Source organism: Delphinapterus leucas, chromosome X (genome assembly GCF_059928025.1).
Source record: "Delphinapterus leucas isolate spDelLeu-1000000601 "Yukka" chromosome X, BTC_Dleu_Yukka2, whole genome shotgun sequence".
Taxonomy (NCBI): Eukaryota; Metazoa; Chordata; class Mammalia; order Artiodactyla; family Monodontidae; genus Delphinapterus; species Delphinapterus leucas.
In genome coordinates this window covers 102647665-102668813 of record NC_143150.1, presented here as the reverse complement: position 1 = coordinate 102668813, position 21149 = coordinate 102647665, and the positions used below count along the sequence as shown (strand labels likewise).

General features: G+C 37.2%; 1 protein-coding gene across 1 annotated transcript; it reads left to right on the top strand.

Moving 5' to 3' along the window:
* The first annotated feature begins 16980 nt into the window (after positions 1–16980).
* On the top strand, positions 16981–20687 carry LOC111169588 (E3 ubiquitin-protein ligase RLIM-like). The gene is given in 3 exon segments (XM_022563899.2): positions 16981–16999; positions 17002–17223; positions 18571–20687. Coding segments are annotated over 3 exon segments (1971 nt in total). The 3' UTR covers positions 20301–20687.
* Positions 20688–21149: the final 462 nt, after the last annotated feature.

Sequence of the window (21149 nt, the reverse complement as noted above, 5' to 3'; positions counted from 1 at the left end):
TGCATCTCTCTGGGTATTTTCTGTTTTGTTTCATTTTGTTTTGTGATAAGGAAACTTAAAATGGGATCTACCGACTTAACGTACTTCGAAGTGCACAATACAGTACTGTTAACTATAGGTGCTATGTTGTACAGCAGATCTCTAGAACTTATTCATCTTGCATAACTGAAAATTCATACCTGTTGAACACCCTTTTTCTTCCTTCCCGCAGTCCCTAGCAACCACCATTCTATTCTCTGTTTCTATGAGTTTGACTATTTTACATAGGTCATATAAGTGGAATGTAGTATTTGTACCTCTGAGACTGCCTTACTTCAGTTAATATAATATCCTCCAGGTTCATCCATGTTTTCACAAATGGCGGCTCTTTTTAAAGGATGAAAATATTCCATTGTAAGGCATACATTTTTTTCAGGACTGAAGGGCCTAGACTTAAGCAAATCACAGCCCTACCTTAAGATAATTAATATCTTCCACCCAGTTTATACCAAGTGTTGCAGTTTGAGGATAGCAACAAGACAATAAAATAAGGAAGCTCTGACTGGGAAGGCTGTCCAGTCTCTTTCACACGGAACTAGGAAGTGAAAAGACCCTGACTGGGTTACCATATTCCAGAATTATATATTGGGTTTTAGGCTATGTTCCTTATAAGTTAATAAACTCAGAAGCTATTAGTTTTATAATTCTAGTTAACAACTCTAAAATCATAAGAAATTTGAAAAATTTGGGAATGAAACTGAAAAATGAATTTATTAAGTTATATTTGTAAATACTGCTTTAAAATCGATTTTAATTACTTGTACATATTGATCAGCACACTCTCGCAGGAGGCAACTCTACTTGGGATGCCACCCACAATATATGGTTCATCATTCTTCTAGTGGCTCAGGTATCCTATCCTTTCTATCAAGTAAAGAGGTTTGGAACAACCGGAGAATATATTTAACCAATTCATTTTAATCCTTTCATGTAGTAGATAAATAAAATGAGAAACGTATAGCATCTAGAACAGGTACATACACATAGTAGTAAGTTTACAAATATTTGTGGATGATAAAGAAATAGGAATATTGAGCAAGGAGAATAAACTCCATGAAGAGAAGTTTCCATTAGACTTCTAATTATTTCAGTTGCAAGGACAAAGTTGATGCCAAACTGAGAAATTCTCAAATCACCTCATGAAACACATGACCCTGTTTATTACAACAGGTGTTAAAATGTGTTAAGAATTATTGCCCCAAATCAGACAATGTAAGGCAGACAGTAAAACAGGTACATGTGTTTCCTGGCTTTCAAATCAGGTATAAGTCTCTTAGATAACAAAACTCTAAAGTTTCTGAAATTATTCTTTACTTGATCCAAATCATATAGTGATTATCATTTTAAATGAGTAAAGCATTGCCAGAGAATTGAATCCAACACAGCCTCTAAACTAACATTTGGAAAAGGACATTTAGCATTTTAATTGTAATATTAGTTTCAATAAATTTGTTTAAATTTTTGTCAAAGTTATGAAAATGAACATTTCAACAATTTTACGTAAGTGATATTTTACAGCTTGGATAGAACACAAAGATCAACTGGTTTAACTCCCTCATTTAAGAAAGATTAAAACCTGAGCCCAGGAGTTGACTGTCTCAAGTACTGTGGCTTATTTATAGCGGAGCCAGGACAGGAATCTAAGTCCCCAAAAGCTGGTTCAGCACTCTCTCCTCTCCAACATAAATCAAACCAATTCTCATGAAGAATATACGTCTTGTTCTGATAAAACTAATTTATGTAAAGACATACAGTCCTTTAAATGGATAGAAGTCCATACAATTTTTAACACTTCTGACACGTACACTGTTATTTTTGTTAACTGGGACAAAATACCCATCAATTCACCTTTACCTGGGAATGGTTTCTCTTAAGGGAACTGATGTAATTAAGAACTAAAATCCTTTTCATTGAGAAAGTAATAAAGGAGCTTGAACAACTAAAACAATGCATATTATGTGTCCCTTAGTAGGCCATGATATAATTCTGTTAAAATTTGAAAGAACTGAAAGAAAGTCAATGAGTACATGGAGAACTAGACCCTAAGTTATCTACTGCAAAACAAAAAATTAGCAAAACCATCACCTGGATGGTTTTGGAAAATAGCAAGTATACCTAATAAACTCATAAATCTGACTAAGGAGATGTCTAGAAAGAGTAAAAAAAAAATCAATTAACCTCTTTAAATGCCTCTAATAATATACGAGAAGAAAGAGATAAACTAAGAAAGGAATTATTCAGTTTTAGAAAAGAATGTAGACAAAACATAGAGTGCCCAGGATAGCCTTTCCAGCTAAGAAGAGTCAAAGTTAAACAATGACCTCAGAGCAAAAAACAGAACTTGGACAGTAAAATGCAGTCTCAGGGTAAAGAAGTAAATGCTATAGCTACAGATCCTTGTTTAAGAGCTCAGAAAGATTTTAGGTGGCCCAAGGTAGATAAGGACTTGTCTTAGAAGGAAATGTGGGTGTAGATTTTGTTTAATGGATTGAACACCCAAAAAGAATCATAAGCAACCCAACAGGTGGTGGGGGCGGGGAGAGGGAGAGAGGGAAAGAGAGAGAGAGAGATGGAGAATTTGTGCTATTAGAAGCACCATGAGCTTAGACTAAAAGGGACAGACACAGTTCAGAATGAGAAGAATTCTTGGTACCCTCAAAGTTTTGCACACAGGAAGAACACTAAGAAAGCTACTCAGCTACAAACACGGACCATTTAATGAAGATAGGATGACTCAGAAGGCTGAACTAAGATATTACAGGACCAATTTGTGACCCAGGAAACGGGCCTGGGCCCTAAACCAAGAAACTGGAATCATGCAGTCAGTAGAATTTTGGAATTACTGTGAACTATTCCTTCTCTTGAACAGAACTGTCAACTAACGCTATCCTATGCCTATCTCAATATTGTATATATAGATGTGAGGAGGGCAGATAACGTGTCTTTTTATTTCCCAGGTATTCTCTTTAAGGAGTAAAACTCGAGGAGATGCACCTGAAGAGTCTCTTCGATTTCTAGACCTAATTACAATGACAAAGTCCTGGACGTTCATACATTATCATAAGGAAATAAGAGTTTAGTGGCCTTGAAAGGGGGTGAATGTACTTTTTCATGTGAGAAAAATGTAAATATTATCTGCCCAGGGGATTGACTGTGGTAGATTAAAGATGGCTGCAAATCCTTCACACTTCTTTCACTGAGAGATTCTTTTTTCCTTTCTTTTGAACCTGGTCTGGCCTATGGTTGCTTTAACCAATGGAATATCACAGAAGTGATGCAGAACATACTATATACTGGCCTGGGCCTAGCCTTTAAGAGGACTGATGCTTCTACTATGGTCTCTTATAAACCTGACCATTTTGTAAGAAATCTAAATACCGTAGAAATCTGCCAGACTAGGGATTTATCCCAGGGATGCAAGGATTCTTAAACATATGCAAATCAATCAAGGTGATAAACCATATTAACAAATTGAAGAAGAAAAACCATATGATCATCTCAATAGATGCAGAAAAAGCTTCTGACAAAATTCAACACCCATTTATGATAAAAACTCTCCAGAAAGGGGGCATAGAGGCAACCTACCTCAACATAATAAAGGCCATAAACGACAAACCCACAGCAAACATAACTCTCAATGGTGAAAAACTGAAAGCATTTCCTCTAAGATCAGGAACAAGACAAGGATATCCACTCTCACCACTATTATTCAACACAGTTTTGGAAGTCCTAGCCATGGCAATCAGAGAAGAAAAAGAAATAAAAGGAATACAAATTGGAAAAGAAGAAGTAAAACTGTCACTGTTTGCAGTTGACATGATACTATACATAGAGAATCCTAAAGATGTCACCAGAAAACTACTGGAGCTAATCAATGAATTTGGTAAAGTTGCAGGATACAATATTAATGCATAGAAATCTCTTGCATTTCTATACACTAACAACAAAAGTTCAGAAGAGAAATTAAGGAAACAATCCCATTCACCATTGCAACAAAAAAAATAAAATACCTAGGAATAAACCTACCAAAGGAGGTAAAAGACCTGTACTCAGAAAACTATAAGACACCGATGAAAGAAATCAAAGGTGACACAGATGGAGAGATATACCATGTTATTGGATTGGAAGAATCAATACTGTGAAAATGACTATATGACCCAAAGCAATCTACAGATTCAGTGCAATCCCTATCAAATTACCAATGGCATTTTTTACAGAACTAGAACAAAAAAATCTTAAAATTTGTATGGAGACACAAAAGACCCCAAATAGCCAAAGCAATCTTGAGAAAGAAAAACGGAGCTGGAGGAATCAGGCTCCCCGACTTCAGACTATACTACAAAGCTACAGTAATCAAGACAATATGGTACTAGCACAAAAACAGAAATATAGATCAATGGAACAGCATAGAAAGCCCAGAGATAAACCCACACACCTATGGTCAACTATTCTATGACAAAGGAGACAAGGATATACAATGGAGAAAAGACAGTCTCTTCAATAAGTGGTGCTGGGAAAACTGGACAGCTACATGTAAAAGAATGAAATTAGAACACTTCCTAACACCATACACAAAAGTAAACTCAAAATGGATTAGAAACCTAAATGTAAGACTGGACACTATAAAACACTTAGAGGAAAGCATAGGAAGAACACTCTTTGACATAAATCACAGCAAGATCTTTTTTGATCCACCTCCTAGAGTAATGGAAGTAAAAACAAACAAAGGGGACCTAATGAAACTTAAAATCTTTTGCAAAGCAAAGGAAACTACAAACAAGAAGAAAAGACAACCCTCAGAATGGGAGAAAATATTTGTAAACGAATCAACGGACAAAGGATTAATCTCCAAAATATATAAACAGCTCATGCAGGTCAATATTAAGAAAACAAACAACCCAATCCAAAAGTGGGCAGAAGACCTAAATAGACATTTCTCCAAAGAAGATATACAGATGGCCAAGAAGCACATGAAAAGCTGCTCAACATCACTAATTATTAGAGAAATGCAAATCAAGACTACAATGAGGTATCACCTCACACCAGTTAGAATGGGCATCATCAGAAAATCTACAAACAACGAATGCCGGAGAGGGTGTGGAGAAAAGGGAAGCCTCTTGCACTGTTGGTGGGAATGTAAATTGATATAGCCACTATGAAGAACAGTATGGAGGTTCCTTAAAAAACTAAAAATAGAATTACCATATGATCCAGCAATCCCACTACTGGGCATATAGCCAGAGAAAACCATAATTCAAAAAGACACATGCACCCCAATGTTCATTGCAGCACTATTTACAATAGCCAGGTCATGGAAGCAACCTAAATGCCCATCAACAGATGAATGGATAAACAAGATGTGGTACATATATACAATGGAATATTACTCTGCCATAAAAAGGAATGAAATTGGGTCATTTGTAGAGACGTGGATGGATCTAGACTGTCATACAGAGTGAAGTAAGTCAGAAAGAGAAAAACAAATATCATATATTAACGCATATATGTGGAACCTAGAAAAATGGTACAGATGAACCAGTTTGCAGGGCAGAAATAGAGACAAAGATGTAGAGAACAAATGTATGGACACCAAGGGGGGAAAGTGGTGGTGGGGGGTGTTGGGGGGATGAATTGGGAGATTGGGATTGACATGTATACACTGATGTGTATAAAATGGATGACTAATAAGAACCTACTGTATAAAAAATAAATAAAATAAAATTCTAAAATAATAATTTTTTTTCTAGTTCTCTGACCAGAGATTTAACCCCATCTGCCTGAATTGGGAGTGCGGAGTCTTATCCACTGCTCCACCAGGGAAGTCTCTGGAAAGACATTTTCAAAGGTGTTGATCAATTGCAAGCGAGGGTTGAAAAAAAAAAAATCTACCAGACTACATGGACTGGCTCCGGAAAGCGGGGTGGGGGGGTGGGAGATAGGAACCAGCCAACACCCAGTAGTTCCAAAAGAGCCGTCCCAGACTCCTTAGCTAATTCAGCTAATAAAATGAAGAAAGAAGCCCTAAGAAATTAAGAATCTTAAGAAAGAAGCTTAAGAAATTAAGCCCTGTCATCTTAATCCAAGCCCTGCCTGGATTCCAGTGTCTTAGAATTATGAGATAAAATAATGATAAATTTGTTTCAGCCACTAAATTTTGATGTAGGTTGTTATGCAGTAGTGGATAACCAGAGCACATACATAGGAATTAATAACGTGCAGAAGATGCTGTGGCTTTTGTTGGGGCCCAACAATGCCAATCAATGGCATATTGATTATTTTAAATTAAAGTTACTTAAGAAACAGCCAGTACAAAAGGGACACAAGATACTTCTTCTCTGTCCCTCTGAAAGCAGGAGATAAATCTCTCATGTGAAAGGTGCTCTCCCTGCATCTGGAGGTAGAAGGACAACCTTATCACCAGAGACAGGGAATTCAGGCAGAGAAGCCTGTATAAACAAACCTTATTACTTCTTTAACTGACTACCCCTACTACCTGTTTAGATTTTTCACTAATTCAGCACCAAAAGCCTAAGTTTCTTTGTCCTGTCAACTCCTCACAAATTTATAGTTTATCTAAAAAGTATAAAAGCTTCCTGCTTTGGCTACTCCTTAGGTCCCATTTCTATGAGACTTCTGTGCACAAGAATTAAAACGTGTTTCTTTTTCTCCTGTTGATCTGCCTTGTGCCAATTTTCTTATTAGTCCAGCCACAAGAACTCAAGAGGGGTAGAGAGGGAAATTTCCCCCTCCCTGCCACTTGTAAAGAGCACACAATGTTCATTGCAGGTGAGAAATACTTAATGGAATACTATTTTCTACCTCTATCATTGTCAAGCTCATTTCTTAGAGTCCCATGGACATGATACATAAGAAAAGATGCCTTGTCAACAATTTGATGAAATATTAATTCTAAAATTTTTTTAAATGAAAGTCACATCAAATGAACTTACTCCATCAGAAAGTATATCTGGTTAATTAATGAGAAAGTTTAATTTTAGTAATCTGAGTTATATTCAATTATATAATTTGGAATCACAGATCATGACAACTTTGACTCTTATTTTTTTCACGCAGAATAAGGGACCCATATTGAGTTTCTGATTACAGTTCTCAGCGTCGATCTCCCTTCAGCCATGCGAAGTCTCCATCCTGCTCTGATGATAGATCCCCATCAACCTCTAGATCCAGATCTACTCGAAGTTCCAAGTCCAAGTCCTCCTCTGGGTCCAGATCTTCCTCAGCAACCACGTCCAGGTCTAGATCCATAAGCCTTACACCAGAAAAAAGCCCAAGTCCTGATCACAATTGAAAAATCCCTCCAAGTTTCCTAAAGAGGAAGGAGTGGTGCCCCATTAGGATAATGAGTCATTAGCAAACAACCTGAGGACTTGTGGGGAGGGGAGGGGAGCAACATTCTCAGATGATCAAAGAGTCCTTGAAATAAGCCACTAGCTGTTGAAAAGGTTATTCTTTAGCATGTTGTATAAGTTTTTACTTGTTTTAAGTTTTGCCTCAAGTGGTAAGCCTCATTTTGTATGGTATTTTGTTGCTGTTATTCAACTATCTTCTAAGTTAGTGAGGTGAACAACTTCAAGTTATTATTGGTTTGAATATTTGAGGTAAAACTTCATTTCTCTTTACTGCATTTTGTTTGAAAGTAAACAGATTGTTATCTAATTTGTGGCCCTCCTGATTTAAGAAATGTGTGCAGCCTTTTCTTTCTGAGTAGTCAAAAACTGTCTAGTGATTGACTCATCATTGCCATCATTCTTTTAAAAATAAAGACCTCCTTGAAGTTATTATACATTTATTTACATGTGCTATTTACCTTTGGGTTTAACTGGTAATCTGGACCTGCACTGGTATAGAGACATTTAAGGTGAAAAGAATTTTTTTAAAGGATTATTTATCAAACATAGTTCTAATCGCCTATGTATTTTTGTGCACTAGACACAGCTGTACAGCAGTTGAGTAATGCTGGTTAGCTGTTAAAGGTGGTATTCTGTAGTGCAGAATGCTTGCCTATTTCACCTTTTCTCCTGATTGCTCCTATGTAAAGGTAATGTGCTGCGCAGAAACAAATGGTTATCCAGTTTATGAAAAAGCCTGACAATTGCACTTCCAGTCACCCTGGCCTTGCATATATAACAGAGCATACAGTGAGCACATCTAGCAGGTGAATTTAAAAGTAAATATGCCAAAAAATACCTAGAAACAAACGACAATGGAGACACAACGACCCAAAACCTATGGGATGCAGCAAAAGCAGTTCTAAGGGGGAAGTTTATAGCAATACAAGCCCACCTTAAGAAGCAGGAAACATCTCGAATAAACAACCTAACCTTGCACCTCAAGCAATTAGAGAAAAAAGAACAAAAAAACCCCAAAGCTAGCAGAAGGAAAGAAATCATAAAAATCAGATCAGAAATAAATGAAAAAGAAATGAAGGAAACGATAGCAAAGATCAATAAAACTAAAAGCTTTATTATCTTTGAGAAGATAAACAAAATAGATAAACCACTAGCGAGACTCATCAAGAAAAAAAGGGAGAAGACTCAAATCAATAGAATTAGAAATGAAAAAGAGGAAGTAACAACTGACACTGCAGAAATAAAAAAAATCATGAGAGATTATGACAAGCAACTCTATGCCAATAAAATGGACAATCTGGAAGAAATGGACAAATTCTTAGAAATGCACAACCTGCCAAGACTGAACCAGGAAGAAATAGAAAATATGAACAGACCAATCACAAGCACTGAAATTGAAACTGTGATTAAAAATCTTCCAACAAACAAAAGCCCAGGACCTGATGGCTTCACAGGTGAATTCTATCAAACGTTTAGAGAAGAGCTAACACCTATCCTTCTCGAACTCTTCCAAAATATAGCAGAGGGAGGAACACTCCCAAATTCCTTCTACGAGGCCACCATCACCTTGATACCAAAACCAGACAAGGATGTCACAAAGAAAGAAAACTACAGGCCAATATCACTGATGAACATAGATGCAAAAATCCTCAACAAAATACTAGCAAACAGAATCCAACAGCACATTAAAAGGATCATACACCATGATCAAGTGGGGTTTATTCCAGGAATGCAAGGATTCTTCAATATACGCAAATCTATCAATGTGATAAACCATATTAACAAGCTGAAGGAGAAATACCATATGATCATCTCAATAGATGCAGAGAAAGCTTTCGACAAAATTCAACACCCATTTATGATAAAAACCCTGCAGAAAGTAGGCACAGAGGGAACTTTCCTCAACATAATAAAGGCCATATATGACAAGCCCACAGCAAACATCATCCTCAATGGTGAAAAACTGAAAGCATTTCCACTAAGATCAGGAACAGGACAAGGTTGCCCACTCTCACCACTCTTATTCAACATAGTTTTGGAAGTTTTAGCCACAGCAATCAGAGAAGTAAAGGAAATAAAAGGAACCCAAATCGGAAAAGAAGAAGTAAAGCTGTCACTGTTCGCAGATGACATGATACTATACATAGAGAATCCTAAAGATGCTACCAGAAAACTACTAGAGCTAATCAATGAATTTGGTAAAGTAGCAGGATACAAAATTACTGCACAGAAATCTCTGGCATTCCTATATACTAATGATGAAATATCTGAAAGTGAAATCAAGAAAACACTCCCATTTACCATTGCAACAAAAAGAATAAAATATCTAGGAATAAACCTACCTAAGGAGACGAAAGACCTGTATGCAGAAAATTATAAGACACTGATGAAAGAAATTAAAGATGATACAAATAGATGGAGAGATATACCATGTTCTTGGATGGGAAGAATCAACATTGTGAAAATGACTCTACTACCCAAAGCAATCTACAGATTCAATGCAATCCCTATCAAACTACCACGGGCATTTTTCACAGAACTAGAACAAAAAATTTCGCAATTTGTATGGAAACACAAAAGACCCCGAATAGCCAAAGCAATCTTGAGAACGAAAAAAGGAGCTGGAGGAATCAGGCTCCCTGACTTCAGACTATACTACAAAGCTACAGTAATCAAGACAGTATGGTACTGGCACAAAAACAGAAAGATAGATCAATGGAACAGGATAGAAAGCCCAGAGATAAACCACGCACATATGGACACCTTATCTTTGATAAAGGTGGCAGGAATGTACAGTGGAGAAAGGACAGCCTCTTCAATAAATGGTGCTGGGAAAACTGGACAGGTATGTGTAAAAGTATGAGATTAGATCACTCCCTAACACCATACACAAAAATAAACTCAAAATGGATTAAAGGCCTAAATGTAAGGCCAGAAACTATCAAACTCTTAGAGGAAAACATAGGCAGAACACTCTATGACATAAATCACAGCAAGATCCTTTTTGACCCACCTCCTAGAGTAATGGAAATAAAAACAAAAATAAACAAATGGGACCTAATGAAACTTCAAAGCTTTTGCACAGTAAAGGAAACCATAATCAAGACCAAAAGACAACCCTCAGAATGGGAGAAAATATTTGCAAATGAAGCAACTGACAAAGGATTAATCTCCAAAATTTACAAGCAGCTCATGCAGCTCAATAACAAAAAAACAAACAACCCAATCCAAAAATGGGCAGAAGACCTAAATAGACATTTCTCCAAAGAAGATATACAGAATGCCAACAAACACATGAAAGAATGCTCAACATCATTAATCATTAGAGAAATGCAAATCAAAACTACAATGAGATATCATCTCACACCAGTCAGAATGGCCATCATCAAAAACTCTAGAAACAATAAATGCTGGAGAGGGTGTGGAGAAAAGGGAACACTCTTGCACTGCTGGTGGGAATGTGAATTGGTTCAGCCACTATGGAGAACAGTATGGAAGTTCCTTAAAAAACTACAAATAGAATTACCATATGACCCAGCAATCCCACTACTGGGCATATACCCTGAGAAAACCATAACTCAAAAAGAGCCATGTACCACAATGTTCATTGCAGCTCTATTTACAATAGTCCAGAGATGGAAACAACCTAAGCGCCCATCATCGGATGAATGGATAAAGAAGATGTGGCACATATATACAATGGAATATTACTCAGCCTTAAAAAGAAATGAAATTGAGCTATTTGTAATGAGATGGATAGACCTAGAGTCTGTCATACAGAGTGAAGTAAGTCAGAAAGAAAAAGACAAATACCGTATGCTAACACATATATATGGAATTTAAGGGAAAAAAAATGTCATGAAGAACCTAGGGGTAAGACAGGAATAAAGACGCAGATCCACTGGAGAACGGACTTGAGGATATGGGGAGGGGGAAGGGTGAGCTTTGACAGGGCGAGAGAGAGTCATGGACATATACACACTAATAAACGTAGTAAGGTAGATAGCTAGGGGGAAGCAGCCGCAAGGCACAGGGATATTAGCTCGGTGCTTTGTGACAGCCTGGGGGGGTGGGATAGGGAGAGTGGGAGGGAGGGAGACACAAGAGGGAAGACATATGGGAACATATGTATATGTATAACTGATTCACTTTGTTATAAAGCAGAAACTAACACACCATTGTAAAGCAATTATACCCAAATAAAGATGTTTAAAAAAAAAAAAAAAGTAAATATGCCTTTATTTTTTCCTTTCACTCCCAAAGTGGTCAATCTGACCATCTTCAGTTACGAACTTAAATACGAAAAATGTTAAGAAGTAAATTGTAATTTTCTAAGTACTAAACAACATGCTGTATCTTTTTGTTTATGCATAGAACAAATATTAAAAACAAGACTTTAAAGTAGACAGTAACTATAGTGTTATAGGAATTCAAAGTTCTAGATAAAGTATGTTCACACTGTAGAGGAACTTTCAAAACTTCAGGGAAATAGACCTATTACTAGTATCCAGAAACCACACTTAAGCCAATGGTTATTAACCTAACCAAACATCTGTTAAAACTTCTTAAATACACCACACATATACATGCAAGAACACACATAAGTACACACTTACACTAAGACTTTGCTAAATTTAGGCATCCTAAAAATCCCACCAGGGAGCTAATTGGTCACATAACATTATCTCACTCATTAGTAAGGTATCGGTGAAAGACATTTTAGTTCCCACCAGGACCATTCTGTTTCTTAATATAAGCCAAATGTTCAGTGGTACTTTAACTCAGGATATTTTCTCTTCATATGAGAATTAAATGAGTATTACTGGGCCAAGGTATCAGAATACATTGTATAATGAATGAGACACATACAAAAATAGGGACATTCTGAAAGGACCTCATGGTACAAAGAAGTAGGAAATTTATTCACAATATTAACATTATATGTCATAACCACATTTCATTCATAATCAAATGAAAATGCTCATTTGCTTCAACTTTACAGAATTTCAAAGCCTAATAAATACTTATTAAACAAATAAATGACAAAAATTCTGTTTGCTTATTTTTTCATAAAAATTAAATCCAATTAAACTTAAATTGTATAAACATGTTAACTTTATAGAATGGACAAAAGCAAGTAAGTTTTACATGGCAATCTTATTATAAATTACTTGTTTTTTTCTTCCAGTTTTATGGAGATATACTTGACATTTAGCACTAAGTTTAAGGCATACAGTAAGTCCCCTACACACGAACCTTTAAGTTGTGAAAGGTCAAATATGCGAACATGTGGTCACATGTCCAATCATGTAAGTTAGTTCACGTGTCTGATGTACACTGTCATGTGTGTGCATCCTCTACAAGTGGTTGTGCTTTTGTGTACTTTACAGTACTGTATAGAATACAGTAGTACAGTATCTTTATTTCAAGCCCAGGATGTCCCGAAGCAAGCATAAAAGCAGCGATGATGTAGCTGGTACTGCTAAGAAGCAGTGATAACAATGGAAACAAAACTGAAAATAATTGAGAGAGTGGAGCGAGGTGAGAAGATGGAATTGGCAGCCCAGATAAAGGATGAAGAGAGACAAGAGGAAGAAGAAATAACTGAGGAACCGAAGAGATTCACCATGCGGGAAATGGCAAGGGGATTTTCTTTATTTGAGGAGGCACTGTTAGTTTCTGAGGCATAGGATCCAAACAAAGAACAGTACACAAAGGTTGCAGCAGCCATTCAGAATGCAATCCAGTGGTACCATGTCATCTATGACAAGAAAAGAGGCTAGATAGAACTGAATCCAGCAAGGAACCAGAACATGTGCATCAATGTCAGGCATGAGCGAAACTGCAGCTTGCCCTCCGTCTCCTGTTGCTGACGATCCCTCAACTCCACCATCTCCCACCTCCTCTCCCTCCTCCAGTCAGTAACTCTTCTTGCCTGTTCACTCGATGCCAGCCCCTGTATGCCAGCTGTTGTACTGTACTACTGTACTTTTCAAGGTACTGTACTGTAAGATTAAAAATTTTTTATTTTTTGTTTTTTTATGTATTATTTGTGTGAAAAGTATTATAAACCTATTGCAGTACAGTACTATATAGCCGATTGTGTTAATTGGGTACCTAGGCTAACTCTGTTGGACTTACAAACAAATTGGACTTACGAAAGCATTCTCGGAATGGAATTCGTTCCTTTGTAGGGGACTTACTGTACAGCATAATGATTTGACTTATGTTGGGCAATAAGAAATTTTCCTTTACCCTTCTAGATTCTTCTGGCTGGTATAAGAATTAAACTAACAAAGTTTAATAACATGTACATGTTATTAAATCAAACAAAGTTTAATAACATGTACATATGGGAGAGTCCCAAGAAAACTGAATGACCAATATGGCTGAAACCCTCACCTTAAATATGATCTTCAGCTAAAAACAAAAGAGGATGCTGTGGGTAGTGTTTGAGACTTTAAATGGGAGCAAGGTGATTTATATGAAGATGGAAAAGCAAATGTTTGGTAGATGGGCCGTGTAGAGAGACAATGGACACAAAGTGGACTCTGATCTCTAGGCCCTGCTGAGTTTCTCCTACCACTACTAGCCCATATTCTTTGTAGGTATCTCTGGTGATAGCTCTATTGGGGAATAATTGGCCCTCTATCTAAATTTTTTTAGGCAGTTCTAGGAGCAAGGTCAAAGTTTCTTCCTGAGACTTTTGGGCCTAGATTTTTTTTCAGCTTGAAATAATCTGCATACCAAAGAAGCATTTTGTGGTGGAAAGTTTTGTTCCCCTACACTTACATACATCATGAAATGATTACCACAATAAGTTTAGCAAACATCCATGACCTCATATAGATACAAAATAAAAGAAAAAAAATTTTTTCCTTGTAATGAGAACTCTTAGGATTTACTCTTAACAACTTTCATATGCAACATACAGCAGTCTTAATTATATTAATCATGTTATACATTACATCCCTATACTTATTTATCTTGTAACTAGAAGTTTGTACCTTTTGACCACCTTCATCCAACCTCCCCACCCACCTCTGGTAACCACAAATCTGATCTCTTTTTCTATTAGTTTGTTTGTTTGTCTTTTGAAGTATACTTGGCCTACAACACTATGTTAGTCACTGGTGCACAACACAGTGATTAGATATTTCTGTACATTATAAAATGATCACAAGTCTAGTTACCATCTGTCACCATATAAAGATATTACATTACTATTGACTATATTCTCCACAGTGTACATTTCATTCCCTTGACTCCTTTATTTTGTAATTGGAGGTTTGTACCACTTAATCTCCCACACATGTTTCACTCATTCCGTGACCCCCTCCCCTGTATCAAATTACTTTTTGACATCTGATTACATCACCAATCATATGGCTCTCCTGTTACAACTATTAGGAGTCTTCCAATGATAAGTGGCAGGAATCTTTCAAAGCTTACATTTTAAAAACGAAATACGTTGTTTTACAGATCTAAAAATGTTAAGGCACATCTAGCTTCAGGTATTTCTCAATTTTTTCTCAGGTATCTTGCTCTTTCTCCATTATTGTTTTCCTCTGTCTCTTTATGTCAATGTTCCTCATTCTTGGGACATAACATAGCCACAAGCATCTTCAGGTTTATATCCTACCAGCTTAGCAACCACAGTGGAAAATGATTTCTCATTTTCAGTAGTTCTAGCTAACATCTCAGATTTAACTCTTAAATATACTTTTGGTCACATGCCCATGCTTAAACCAATTACCATAACCAATTTGAGATATACTGATTGGACATAGCTGCATCATGTGTCCTTTCCTCTAGCCATGGCAGTGAATTCAGCTAAACCTAAACCAAGTGGACTAAGATTGTAGAATGGGTTTTTCCCCCATGAAAATCAGGATGCTATTAGCATAAGTATGTTAAGGGAACACTAAGCAAACAAAAATAAAATCTACTGCTTGTTCTCAAAAAAATACCAAAACATCTTAATCAGTGTCCTATTTCTTACATGAAAAAAATCAAAACTCAACTTATAGTTTGTGTCAATTATTCTTTCTGAGATTAACTCCACATTTCCACCCAACCCCAAAATTGTGGCCACAGTTGCCCAAACAAGCCAAGGTCTTTCAAGTCTACTTCTTCCATCTGACATAGTCTTTCTCTAGCAACACATAACTGCCACTTTCCATCAATAGAAAATATAATTATATTTAAAGATTCAGATTTAAATATAATACCTCTGTGAAACATTTCCCAACTCCCATTAAATAACTGCTACACAGTTCTCTGTACTTACACAATACTGCATATATAAATCTATTATAAAATATACTGTATTTTGATAGTTTCTATGTGGTGTTTCCCTCACCTGGTGTGTGAATTACTTGGGAGTACAAACTGCTTCAACAATTGACATATCTCTAGCCGCTAAGGCAATAACTGACCCAGTTTATGTTGGATGGATTAATTATTAAATAAGTCAAATTGAATAAAGTCTCAAATTCAGCAGCCAAATCTTGTCTTTACATGAATAAGTTGAACGAAGAGCTCCTAAACAAGTGTTAAGTGGGGCTGGTAATATTAATGAGTCCAGAAGCTCTTAGAGGTCTCCTTCAGATAGCATTGCAAATGAGCATTATTTTATTTTCACCAAGCCTTTCAGGTGATACATGCAACAAAATCAGCAAAGTCAGTACTCATTGTGGCACACAAAGTAACTATTATGTATCTGTCTTAAAAGTTCCTGTGATGTTCTGGCTAGTTTTGTTTAAGTAATATTTATAATATTTATGAGAAAGGAGGACAAAAGTGAACCTGATGCTTTTGTGGAGAAGGAATTCCCTGGCTGAGGAGAAAAGCCTGCCAAAGTTTTGGTGTTTCTTGTTTGTTTGTTTGAAACAAGACTGAAGGACTGTATAATGCAAGATGAAGCCATTAACAGTTAAAAGGGAGAGGACACACTAAAGAGACTCAGCTAGGGCCCTGGTAAATTATCAAAAATTGTGGGCTTTCTTAGTGAGAGTCTATGATTTGAGAAATTCATGAAGAGAAAAGGCGGAGGTCCCTGGGCACCTGAAAATGAGAATTGCTGCATTTAACTAGGCTGACTTTGGCATGGCATTTTGAAGAAGGCAGTCATATGTAATGTAACGAATAAATAGAGCATATCAGAGCCTGAAAACGCCTCCTGAAAACCTGAGAATAGGCTCATGTGGGTGAAACGAGGTGAAGGATGGTGCTTGGTACACTATAAACCCTCAGTAACATTGGCTGGTTTTGAATGAAATGAAACCTAACCTGAATCCAGTCCCTACTCGGTAACAGTGGGGAAGATAATGGATGCCTAGGCAACGTCTAGCAATTTGCGGGATAGAGGCGGCTCCCAACTGTTCCGTCACCAGGGGCTACAGAACTGAGTCGGGCCGGGAGAAGGGAGGAATCTACGCGGAGCGTCATCCGACTGCGTCGGAACCGGACACTCTGGCCGGAAGTAGAAAGCGAAGAAAACTAAATGACCGTTGGTGAATTTCAACACTTATGTCGTCAATTTCAGATAATTTTCCACTTGTTTATTAAGATGGAAAACTCGGATTCCAACGTGAAGAAGATGGAGTTTCGGCCCAACGCATAAGTCAAACGGACCGATTGGTTTGTGAAGAAGATTTCTCCAGGTTCGTAAATAATCTGAGTGAAGAAGATTACAAACTTATGAGAGACAACAATCTTCTAGGCATTCCAGGTGAAAGTACAGAAGAAGAGTTGCTGAGGAGACTTCAGCTAATTAAAGAAAACCCACCACAAGACTCAGATGAAAATACAGGTATATTTTGCTTTTGGAGGGAATAGGATGGGATGAATAAGGAACTTCATAATAGTAAATAGTAACTTCATAATAGTAAATAGTAAATTATACAGAAGTGACATAAATTAATTTGGTAAGTAACTTCTCATAAAAAGAACTGGCATTTACTTGATTTTTGGTGAGAATGTCAAGGTATGCTTGTTTTCCTGATTCACATTTGGGTTGTTTTAATTGGGAAACAGTGTGAAGTAGCCTATTTGTATTTTTCTTGGTTTTCTACCTCAATTGAAAGTCCCTCCTACTTCCTGAATTATTTTTTCTACATAGACATGTAAAAAAAGCAAACAGAAATATTTTATATTCTAATCAAGTGGTTCTCAACTGGGGACAATTTTGCTCTCTCCAACACCTGGGGACATTTGACAATGGCTAGAGATATTTTTGGTTGTCACAGGGGAGGCATGGGTGTTACTAGCATCTAGTGGGCAGAGGCCAGGGATGCTGCCAAATATCCCACAATGCACAAGATAGCTCCCCAAAACAAAGAATTGTCCGGCACCAAAATGTCAATAGTGCTAAGGCTGAGAAACCCTGCTCGAACCTCAGGTCTGGTGCCTTCTCTCCCAGTGTGAAGTAGAGGATTTTACTGTCTAATGAAGAGGATACTATAATACTTTGGTTCTTGAATATGGTCTTATATGTACCATGCTAGGTTCAGTCTATTCATTTGATCTGACCTTCAATTTAATGTCAATTAAAAATCTTGGTAACATTAAGAAGTATTCAAAATTCAAACTCTTTTAAACCTGTAAAACTTGTTTATGTTTGGGCAATAATCTTATATTTTAAAACAGCTTATATATTATCAAAAGCACATAAATGAAGAGCCTAGAAATAGTAATGTTGGAGACTAATGAAAATTAGACAATAATGTAAATTGAACTAAAATATTAGCATTGTACCTTAACTGGTGTTTACCTTGTTTAATTGTATTAGTGTTTTGACAGAGGACTGAAAAAGAAGTCTCTTGACATTCCTCCTACAGTGGTACACAGGGCTGTGTATATGATGAAATACTGAAAAATAGACTTCCTCCAGATTCCCTTTTTAAAAAATTCTCTAAGTTTATCTAGGATTAGCTCACTCTTTTCAGATGGAATTGAAACTTTTCTACCTTTACTTATAAATCTAGACAGTGTAGTTTATAAAATATTAACTCTATAAATGTGAAATCAGTTTAAAACACCTGAGTATTTAAGTTCTCATTTTTTGTTTGTTTTTGAAACAAAGTTTCAGAGTGCTATTTTATGATGGTTCTAATTTGGTAGTTCTTTTATGCACCCTCCCCATTTTTTTTGTTAACAGATAGAGGAGACTCTTCAGATGATGTGTCTAGTGGTGACTCTACAACAGACTGGCTTAACTGTTCTGGACAAACTGAAAATATGACAAGTGGACAAAGAGAAAACCAATTTTGGAGAGAAGAGAGCCAAATTAATCCTAAAAGTGATCAGTTCAGATTCAGTTTAGAAATAAATTTTAACCTTGATAATGGGAGTCCAAATCCAGAGAATGAATATGTAGCATCTGCAAGACTTCCCAGAAGAGAAAATATGGAAGACAGCCAAAGGCAAGTGGACAATCCACAATCTGAATCAATATTTACAAGACCATCTATGTCTGAACAAGATACAACTGAAACATTAATGGAATTCCCACCTATCAGAAGTCAGAGAAGAGCAAGAAGTAGGAGCCCAGAGTATCGGAGAACCAGAGCAAGAATTGAAAGTTGGTCGCCTCCACGTTCACTTAGGGAAACTGTACAAAGACTTAATCATAGTATACCATCTCAGACTTTTGAGCAGCCTCTGGTAAGTGAGAATGCGAGATTTTCTAGAACTGAGCACCAAGAAATATTGAGACAGCAAATGACTGGATTTGAGTTGCAAAACAGTGGTCTTATTGAAACTTCTAGAACAAGGAATGCCGTTCATGGAGAAAATTCTCCAGATACAACCAGCAGTGGTGAATCTTGGGGAATGAGGAAAATACATCCAACCATACCCTTCAATCTTGAAGTAGGACAAGGTCATTCTGGAGCATATTCTCAGAGAGACAGCAGAGCTAGTAGAACTCAGTTAACATCTGAGACACCAAACAACACTGTCACTTCTGAAAGTGAACGAGGACTGAGGCATATGTATTCACATTCTGAGCAGGCAGATGTGAGAGCTTATGTCAATACCATCAGAAATCCCGTTTGTAAAATTTTAAATACTAGCTTAAATGATACAACATCTGTTCCAATTCAGAGCATGTTAAGGCAGACAATGACAGAATTTAGTAACTCAAGTAACCTTATGGACATTAACAGTAATTTAGAGCACAGTGTCTCACCTCCAAGTCAAAACATGGAATGGCCAGAGTCACCAAATAGAAGAGATGATCCTAATGGTAGTAGTAGTGGTAGATTTTGTTGTGATTCAAATCCTAGCTATGATACCCATTCAAGTTCCACACTGATTTGTCATTCAAGACCCAATTGTATGTTTAGTTCCAGTTCTAGTCCTATTTCCAGTTTCAGTCCTATTTCCAGTTCCAATCCTATTTCCAGTTCCAGTACTATTTCCAGTTCCAGTACTATTTCCAGTTCCAGCTCAAGTGATGAAAATTCAGGAAATAGCTCACTGATGTTTGAAGGCAGTGAAGAAAGAAACTTATCATCAGACGTATCATCAGAGACCACGCAAGGGAGTAGACGAATGACCCCAGTAATATTTAATGAAAGTGACTCTGGGCCCTCCCATAATCTGCAACAGTTTTTCCTCTTAAGTGGAGATAATCTATACCCAACTACAGGACTCACCAAAGCACAGATTGACAACTTGGCTGTAAGATCTTTTGGTGAAAATGATGCATTAAAAGCCTGTAGCATTTGCATTACAGAGTACACAGAAAACAGCAAGCTTCGCATCCTACCTTGCTCCCATGAATATCACATTCACTGCATTGATCGCTGGCTGTCTGAGAGCTCTACCTGTCCTATTTGTCGTGAGCAAGTAGTGGATTCCAATGAGAGTGAAAATTCTAATTGAGATCTGAATTCTCAGCAATATAAAGTGTTATAGGGCTTCCCTGGTGGCACAGTGGTTGAGAGTATGCCTGCCGATGCAGGGCACACGGGTTCGTGCCCCGGTCCAGGAAGATCCCACATGCCGTGGAGTGGCTGGGCCCGTGAGCCATGGCCACAGAGCCTGCACGTCCAGAGCCTGTGCTCCGCAATGGGAGAGGCCACAACAGTGAGAGGCCCACGAACCACACACACACACAAAAAAAGAAGCAATTTAAGACTATATTAGAGTCATTCACATAAAGAAGTCATGTTACATTCATAGAATGCCATTAAAAGCTTTGAAACCCTTCTCTTCCTATCTCTCTCCACAGCAGTTTATCCCACCTCCCTAACACTACCTTAAAGTTTCTCCTATTCCCCACTACCAATGTATCAGTCAGTTCTAGCTAAAAACTGATGGGACACTTTAAAAGAGTGATGGAATAGCATTTAATGAAGAGACTAAAGTGTGTAAAGAATGAAGGGAAACCAAGAGATGATGAAGTACCCTGAGGCTAGCAACTGTGAGAAGCCAGTATTATAACCACTAGGTTTGAAGGGGCATAGAGAGATAGCAGTTCCTGCAACCCAGAATGTCTTAGAGTTTTAGTAGAAGTCCACCCAACAAGAGATGTAACCTTAGAAAATCCCATCCACTGCCAACCTAAAGTTTGGAAGGGGGCAGATCATGGAAATAAATACCCTTACCTTCTTTCCTCCTGACTTCTAATCTCTTGTCAGTAGTTCATATTAGCCAAACCCAACCTGAAGACACAGAGAGACTGGTCGATGAAGCTGATAAAGGTCAGCCTCCTGGAATCACGGAGCAGGG